This window comes from Zea mays, chromosome 2 (genome assembly GCF_902167145.1).
Source record: "Zea mays cultivar B73 chromosome 2, Zm-B73-REFERENCE-NAM-5.0, whole genome shotgun sequence".
NCBI lineage: Eukaryota > Viridiplantae > Streptophyta > Magnoliopsida > Poales > Poaceae > Zea > Zea mays.
The window spans coordinates 8,404,446-8,413,764 of NC_050097.1; the positions used below are offsets into that span (position 1 = coordinate 8,404,446).

The window sequence follows — 9,319 nt, forward strand, 5'->3', positions numbered from 1 at the left end:
ATGTAATTTTAATACGCTTGAAAATAGTATTTATGTATAAATATTTTTGTCTACGAGTAAATTTCCCATGGCATAGTGTAAGGGTCAGAGACATAATTCAACAAATAGGCTAAACAACAGTATGAGTCCACTCATGTACGGTAAACCGTTCTTTCCCTAAGATTTAGATTTAGTTCCGAAACTCAAATCCTCTTCGAAATTGAAGGAGACTGAAGGAGAAACTAGTTGGCACAACCGACTCCCTAGACAAAAAAAGCGTGCAACTTCAATTATAACATTTTTGGGATCCGTTCCATGTATGATGTGTATAAATGAAAAATAGATTCACCTATATGATCACTCCAATAGAGGACCTTGGGGCCTCTACCATCGTCCGGAGAAGGCCATACTCACGGCTACTGCCAAGATGCACTCAGGGATCCAACTCAGTAAACTGACTTTAGGGCCCACTACTTTCGGGGCCTCGAGACTTAGAGGATGATCTTCCTTGACCTCAACCAATGGAGGGGCTCAACTCTAAATGACATTATACATGGGCATCTAGACAGAATAATCCAACTGTTGGATCGCCCAATAACTTTTCTAGCCTGCGTGCAAGGCCTAGAATCCCTAGTGCCTCGAGACGACAGGACCTCTAGGGGTAGAATATTCTAAGACCCCAAGTCACCTTGTGCTGCAAGCATTGACCAAAGATTAAGTCCTCGACCCCCTCGTGTCTCTGGGCACTTATGAGACTAATTCCTCACGGGAATCCAATAGACCAATATACCTATCAGTATAAGTTTCTAGGCTCCTCGTATTTTTGGACACTTGTTAGTATAAATCCTCGGGGGCCCTCGTGTCCTGGGACACTTTAAGTATAGGTCCCCGAGGCTTCTCATGTCTCAGGGTAACAAGGAAAAGGTGCATGGTGTAGTCCATCCTCTGGGCACTATGACACTTAGCCACTTGGGCCCCTTTGTAGGCCCCGAGGCTCCTAGGGTTTTCGACCTCATACTCCAAGGGCATCAAAGAACTAGGACCTCTAGGTCCCAAGCCCCTGAAGGAGTTAAGAAGTGAGGGTAGCTAAGTGTAATTCTAACTCATAACAAAAGGATATGTTGGGTCCATTGAGGATAGTATGGTCCCATGACATGGACCCCTTATCTAGGTTTCTGAGGATAAGTCCACATCGAAAGCTTAATGGATAAGTCTTGGGTACAACATAATAAATGTGTGTTGGATAACATTATGGGTATGCCTAAGTGTGCTGACACATAACTTAGGTTGAAGGACACCGGGACTACTATGCAGTACGTGTATCGATCATGTAGCCATGCGTGCACAACCAAAGTATACCATAAAATGCAATCGAGTGTAAAAGGTTACACTGGCTACCAATTATTTTAAGCCAGGTGGTCTGGGGCCCGATGTCCATAGATACAAATGTGATACTTGCCCTTGCGACAAGCTAAGTATGGTGATCACCTCGAGAAGGGATGAACGTGGACAAAGTCTGTGTACCGCATTAAATATGATAGATGACCTTATGATCATGTCTTCCCTTGACACATTCACTAGAGACTTGTGTACCTAATACCACTGTGCAAGTGTGCCTTCACATTTAAGACCATATTTGGGCCGGCAATCATGTCGGTAACCGAAGAATGGTAACAATTACTAGAGCCATGACTAGGTAGTATGACAATACTTTCATGTAATAAAAAGTACAGAGAACCGTACTAAGCTCCTATTACAGCGCACTAGTGCCATTAAGGCACCGATCCTTGCTCTGGGTAGGACCTTAGTAGGTCACCTCAAGAGGTATGATTAGACCAACGCACACCCGACACATACTACATGCTTACAAGGTAGGGACCCTGCCATGTTACAAGGTTGTGATGGAACGTGGGCAATTGGTCCTATGGCAGTAGGGCCCCTAGGTATAGAATGTGCATGTAAGCTCATTGCTACATTGGACTATAAAAGGGAGTTTCATAAAAAAACTATAAAAGGGAGAGATAGAGCAATATTTAAGGGGGTTTCATTCAGACTTCATCTCCAACGTAACACCAGCCAAGGAAGATTAATTCGATCTAGCCAAAGAAGCATCCATTGTGGTAGTCTATCTTGCCACAACACACTCCTTACTTAGAAAGCCTTGTAGCTCACCAGTATTGGAGCTTGTAATCGTTTCGTCATCTATATTCACCAATCAAATGATTAGGCATAGGGTGTAGAATGCCATGACTTTATATGCATACTCTAAGGTAACAGGACTCACTCCGTGTCCCCCTTCTATTTTCTTTGGTACTTTTGGTACCCTATTGTCTTTGCTATGAGAGAGGGTAATATAGCCAAGAGTGGGAAGGAGAGAGAGCAAAAAGGATAGTGAGTGGTTCAGAATCTTGGAGCGTGCCTTTTGGATCTGTTTTCTAAACTTCATGATAGAAAAAAAAATCGTATAAAAACCCCTTTGAGATGCTCTAAGAAGTTACTATAAGACAAACCAAGTGATATATACTACCTGCTAAACTAACTGTTGTTCAAGTGCTGAGAGCGACTCCCAAACCAATTTGTCGTTGTTAGTTGTTTTTGACCCGGCTTATCTTATCTTTTCTTTTTCTTATGAACCCTAATCCTAAGAAGTTACTACGAGACAAACCAAGTAATACAACATGCTAAACTAAAGCTAAGAATAATAAATAAGTTGCATCCTTCGATGCAAGCACAGCGGTGCATGCAGTAGCATGGTACTACTACTGCTACACTTAGGGGGTCGTTGAACTACCGACGGATCATGATCAGTTGCACCAGAATTACCTGACGCAATGCCGGAAGACCGCCTAACGACTCCAGCCGGTTAAGCTAAGCTGCAGCAGCTCCGGTCAGAAAGCCAGCCGAAATTCTCCTCTCCGATATCCCCTTTCTTTCCAAACGATTTATATAGCCCACACATCCCCATCCTTTCCACTACTCATCAGTTTTCTCATCTCAGCTCAGCTAGCTTTCCCCTCCCTTGCAACTGCAAGCTTGCCCAACCCAATAAGCTAAGCAAGCACGCACCATACACACTCTCTAGTAGCTAGCTAAGCTAGCCGGCCGCCCCTCCTCGCACGCGTGCGCGCACCAGCATCTATCATCAGAGCTAGCCACGAAACGGATCGGAGCAGCAGATCTCGATCGGCGGCCCACATGGGGGATCACGCTGAGATGTTGCATGCCGCTCCGGCCATGTACAACGGCGCTGGCGCTGCCCCTCATGGCGGGTGGTGGAATACGGCGGTGCCCGCGACGACGTGCTCGACGACGGAGCTGGCTGGGTTCACCACGTGGTCGTCCGCCCTGGCTGCTAGCTACGACCTGGCGGCCGAGGGGACAAAGGCCAAGAGCGCCGCCGCCTCTTCGGAGTCCCCCGGGAACAACAGCTCCGTGACCTTCCAAGAACCGGCCTGCGTCACGGATCCTCCCGGCGTCGGAACCGCCGTGGTGCAAGTGCAACAGCCTCTTGCCACCGGTTACGCCGACTGGACACATCCCTATATGTAAGTTCTGATCGATTGTAGTACTATTATTTCTCATGGAATATAGGCTCTCGATTGGCCAGAAAATCTATCATATCATATATGTAGTATGTATCATATGATGATGTACAAATTAAATATATGCGTTCGACTTCAAACACAGGAGCAGTGGCGCTACTACTTTGCATGGGTTTCTGCAAGACGGTCACCAGCAGGACATGAGCTCAGCAACTGAGCAGAGCTCCATGACCGCATCAAGCCTGATGAACCCTTCATCCAATAACCTAGCCCTGGCGCTGCAAGGTCACCACCACCACCACCAGGAGCATGAGCACCAGCAGCAGATGCTGTCCAGCTTCGGATCCGAGCTGCTCTTGTCGCCGACGACCTCACCCTACGGGTTCCAGTCCTCTCTGCTACGAAGCCTCATGGAGCCGGCCGCGGCGACGAAGCAGGCTTTGCCGGGGTACCAGCAGCAGCAGTATGATCAGTACCAGCAGCAGATGGGCATGGGCCAGGCGAGGTTTGCACCACCGGCGGCCGGAGCTGCCAGCAGGGAGGCACTCCAGTTCAGCAACGACGCGCTGTTCAGCTGGAACCCTTCTGCTGCTGGGTTCGGCTTCGGCCTCGGCGTGCCGCCGGCGCCGGACCAAGCTAGCAGCGTACGTTCTGTCGTCAAACCATCGCCGGCAGCGGCGCGTGCTACAGCGACCCTTGCATTAAAGGTAGGTATACATATATATATATATTTACGCGCGCATCGTCTAAGAACTAATTAAGACGCAAACATTTGCTTGAAGACAAGGCCAGGCAACATTGGCTAGCTGCTAGACGACCTAGACGTAATAAGTAACCCTTAGCAGCTTATTGGTGTGTGGTGGTTATGTTATGTCTGTGTAGACTGCGCTGGAAGGAGTAGGAGAGTCTGCTAGCTCGATCATCACCAAGAAGAAGGCGAACGGCGAGCCGGCCTTGAAGAAGCCCAGGCTCGAGACGCCGTCTCCGTTGCCAACGTTCAAGGTACTATACCTATACGTGATCGTATCATCGTAGTACGTAGAGAAACTTAACCTTCGCTGCTAGCTAGCTCTATTTAATGGCCGAGTTCAACTTGCATTATTGGCTTACGTAAACGACGAACTAGCTTCACCTCATATCATTATACCTATTTTTATTTGATGCTGTTGAATATCTATAGATCATGCTAGCTAGCTAGCTGATTGAAAATTACTGAAACTCAGGTGAATAATCTTAATTAGTAGAAGATATATAACTGAATTAAGCTGAGCATTTCATGCGATGCATTTGTGCAGGTTAGGAAGGAGAAGCTAGGGGACAGGATCACTGCACTCCAACAACTAGTCGCTCCTTTTGGAAAGGTGAGGGATAGCTAGCTTTTGATGACTACTGCTGACTATATATTACAAACAAGCAGCTAGTGCTTTGTTGTAGTACTACCAACATCGACTAACAGCTTCCGTCCGTCGTCCCAGCTGCAAAAGACACGCTCCTTTTTCTCCTTCCTGATCTGGAGACGATCTATATATATAGCCTCAAAATCTAACATCGTCTCGATCGATGCGCGTGCAGACGGACACAGCATCGGTGCTCCATGAGACCATCGAGTACATCAAGTTCCTCCACGACCAAGTTGGTGTAAGTATACACTACCATGATTCCCCACCTTTAATCATAGCACACCTGAAGCACGTACCGCCGGCGGGACTGATCCATCGACCAGACACAGACAGAGCTAGCTGCTGCCTGCATTGACATTGATGTGTTGCTCGCGCCTTGTTTTCCGCAGGTCCTTAGTGCTCCATACTTGAAGAACAACGGCCATCATCAAGTGCTCCGCCACTTGAAGGTAGGCCCGCCCCGCCCGGCCCGGCCCAGCCCAGCCCAGTAGTAGTCAGTAGTCACTGACCACTGTGCACGCTGCATGCTTTTGCTCTCCTTTTCCTTGTGACGATGGATCATGGTACTTGCTGAACTGTTCAAGCGTGCTGATGGCTTTATATGCGTGCGTGCGTTTGGTTTCAGAGCTCAAGTCCTGACAAGTCGTCCAAGGACGACGACAGCCATGCCAGCGAGATTTCGCTCAAGGGCCGGGGGCTGTGCTTGGTCCCCATATCGAGCACGTTCGCCGTAGCCAGCGAGGTGCCCGTCGACTTCGTGTGGAGCACTCCGTTCGCTGCCAACTTTAGGTAGAAGAAGGATGAGAATTGAGAAAGAGCCAAAGCTCTGATCGATCAGAGGCGTCGAAAGAGAAATAACTACTACCTCGTTACCACAGATCGATCGACCTGCTGGCCCTGAATCCTGATTATATATATATATATATATATATATATATGTTTCTTAGTCTAGTGACCTAGTAGCTAGCAGTGTATGACTGTGTATGGTCATGGTTATCTCTCATAACTGTACTAGTACTAAGCTTATTGCAGACTAAGCTTTGCTAGCTAGAGATGAACCTTTGGAATGAGTCCTTGAAAGACTTGGACTCATTCTCCAGGTTCATCTATCTATCCACCCAGGGTGTAAGCTAATAAGGGATCACCTAATATATTTGAGAGGGCACAACAAGTCTCTCTACTGATCGTCATCAGCTTCTAATTATGATTGGTTTGTTAGGTTGCATCATTGGGTAGTTGTGGAAAGATTTGTTAAAGATGTGTAATGGTTTCTATACCTTAAACTAGTGACGACGGAATGGATCAAAGTGCGTAGCAGGTTTCTATTGATTGTACTACGTACCCAATAAAAGTGGCATCTCTTTGATTGATCGGAGCACACTTTTGGCTGTCTATCTTCTCCTTTGAATCTAAACCACATGTTTTGATATTATAAGTATCAGCTTCAAGAATTTGTGCAGATTGTCTTTTGAGGTTAGATTATTCCAATTCCTTAGTGGATATCAGCGCATGCTTAACTTTTCCATAGGCATATTCTACTGCATTTTTATATCATGATGTGGACACGTACTACACAAATGCATATTAAATTAAATGATCTAGCCGTTTCGAACTTTTTTTAGGAATTGGAAGTTACATAATAAATTAGTCTATTTAATTTAGAATTTAACATTCCATCACTTTTGAAATCTCAAATATAATTCTATCTCAAATTCAAGGAGGGAAGTACGGAAAATAATTTTATGTATCAAAGAAATATGTTTATACTCTGCAAATTATAAGACGCTACTCGTCTCACTCATTTATAGTAAAAATGTAACACATAAATATCTCTCGCATATTGTTAATAATAGTATTTAAATATATTTCACATAAAACATATTAGTTTAATTGGAATTTGACATTCCATCACTTTCCAAAGCTCAAATATAAGTCTATCTCAAATTTAAGAGGTAGAGTACGGAAAATAATTTTATGTATCAACAAAATTTATAAGACGCTCTTCGGCTCACTCCTTTATAGTAAAATATAACACATAAATATCTCCTACATATTGTTAATAATAATAATATACAAATATATTTTACATAAAATCATATTAGCTTAATTGATCTTTGCCTAAATTACTATCATGCCCCGTTTGGATCCTTAGAATTGAATTCCATTCTAATAATAGTAATTTAGGGACATATAAATTAAGCTAATTCGGTTTTATGCAAAATATATTTATATACTATTATTAACAAGATGTCAGAGATATTTATGTGTTACATTTTCACTATAGAGGAGTGAGCCGAAGATCGTCCTATAAGTTGTAGAGTACAAACAAATTCTATTGATACATAAAATCATTTCTCATCCTTCACCCCATAAATTTGAGATAGACTTATATCTGAACTTTGGAAATGGGTGGAATGTTAAATTCCAAGCTAAATAGGTTACTTTATTAAGTAAATTTCAATTTCTCCAAAATGAATGGATCTAAACACCCCGTTATTAGAATAGAATTCAATTCCAAAGATCAAGCAGGATGTAAGAGTGTGCATGTTTCTAATGAACAAGTTTGCACTCTTGGTCTCTTGTAGTAATCTTTTTTTCTGTGTGCCACTACAAAAGTTTATAATTATCCACAGTGCATTAAAAAAAGTTGAGTGGTTACCGACAGAGGCGGATATAGGAGGACGACTATCGGGGCTACAGCCCCGGTCGGCCCCCAATGACACCTATATCATGTTATCCATCAATGATTAGTACTTATATTATATCATAAATATATCTCACAAAACTCATTTAAAATAGGCCACAACCTTCTTGACCATGGCACTCAACATTTGCGTCTGGCCGCCATCCGTGCCAGCATCACATATTCACGTCAACACCAGTGTGGCGGTGCGCATCCGCATTGGACTCCATCCATGCTTCAACACTACAACCATAGCAGCACTGCTGCGTAGAGCCTAGTGTGCACTGTGCATTGCATTGCACACCCATGTTGCCATATGAGACGCAACCATGGGCCAGCGCGCATGTTGGGGGCCTTCTTCTTCGCCGAAGGTCCTCTAAGCAAAAACACCTTTGGCAGGACAATATGCAAGCAGACACAACATGAAGGTATATACCGAAGCTATAATCCTGGAGCTTCGGCATGACGACACACCTTGAGATGAAGGGCGACATCGACTTAAAGAGGAAAAGACCGTCCAGTCCCCGATAATTTGTGTCATGTTTATAATTAGTCATCAAGGACATAAATGTAATTTCGACTGAGCTGCGTCCTGTACCTATAAATAGGTGAACAGTAACTCCATACTGTTCACGCTGACTTGTAATCGTTTGCACGTCACTCCTGGATTTTTACCTTCTGTCAAGCCGAAGGTACAAATGTAATTTAATATCATTAATGTTTGTTCATGATTATATAAAAAGAACATAAATAATCTGATGATGATTTAATATGATTATGCATGTTCTTTTCTATGTTTCATATGTTCCTGCTTTCATTATTACGTACTGAGACGATGAAGGTATGTCCTTCATGACCTTCGTCTGAAGATCATTATATCCTCAAGGGAGATAATGCTTCGAAGGACGAAGGTCTATAACCATTAACATTTGTGCTGCCTTATTCTTAATTCATAGCATTTGAGAACAAGTCCCCAACATTGACGCCCACCTCCGGTGAACTCACATCCACTGTTGAGATGATGGCTTTGTTCAACAACCAAGCTGTAGCACCTTCGGTCATGAAGCTGGTGCTCCCAATCACAGGTGGTTCAAGTTCAGAGCAGGCTAACAAGAAGCAGAAGAAGGAAGCACAGAGAAGAGTGCAGCATGTTGGGGTGCAAGGACCCTTCATCAAGTCCAAGTGGTCACACATCCCAATCACCTTCTCCCAGGAGGACCTTCAGCTCAAAGATTACCCTCACAATGATGCTATTGTTATATCTTGCGTCATCAAGGGATTTCTGGTCCACAATGTTCTGGTTGACATAGGCAGTGCAGCGTACATCATATTTGCAAAGGCTTTCAGACAGATGTGAAAGCATCTAGGCCCCTGGTTGGTTTTAGTAATTAATGGCAACGTAATGTTATATGTGACTAACGTGTGTTTTGCAGAGACAAATGGTAAGTTAGGTCGCATTACAGGTAGAAGTACTTCAACGGTGAAAACAATCCCAAAGATAAAAACTCGAAGCGACGGCTAAAACGACGAAACAAAAGGTGAAGGACTACAGAGTCCGAGTGTCAAGGACATGTGGACACTCGTAATTTAGTTAGGTCTTTTATTCTCTTTTAGCCGTACTATAAAGAGGGGTTGTCGATGTGTAGTTTGACCAAGAGAGTTCTAGTGTAGTGTTGGTGCACAATCACACTCACATACAGTGCTAGGTGTCACTC

General features: G+C 44.1%; 1 protein-coding gene across 1 annotated transcript; it reads left to right on the plus strand.

Annotated features, from left to right (window-relative positions):
• The first annotated feature begins 2,972 nt into the window (after positions 1-2,972).
• LOC100383774 (uncharacterized) lies at positions 2,973-6,284 on the plus strand. Its single transcript, NM_001357692.1, has 7 exons — positions 2,973-3,524; positions 3,667-4,228; positions 4,404-4,523; positions 4,817-4,882; positions 5,094-5,159; positions 5,311-5,370; positions 5,547-6,284. Exons 1-7 carry the CDS (start codon positions 3,175-3,177, stop codon positions 5,712-5,714), a joined length of 1,392 nt encoding a protein of 463 aa, NP_001344621.1. The 5' UTR covers positions 2,973-3,174; the 3' UTR covers positions 5,715-6,284.
• Positions 6,285-9,319: the final 3,035 nt, after the last annotated feature.

Excerpts from the sequence above, each read along its gene's own strand:
- LOC100383774 (NM_001357692.1), top strand. The coding sequence starts at position 3,175 with ATGGGGGATCACGCTGAGATGTTGCATGCCGCTCCGGCCATGTACAAC. Across the intron at positions 3,525-3,666 it reads GACTGGACACATCCCTATAT|GAGCAGTGGCGCTACTACTT; the intron begins GTAAGTTCTGAT and ends CTTCAAACACAG. Across the intron at positions 4,883-5,093 it reads TAGTCGCTCCTTTTGGAAAG|ACGGACACAGCATCGGTGCT; the intron begins GTGAGGGATAGC and ends ATGCGCGTGCAG.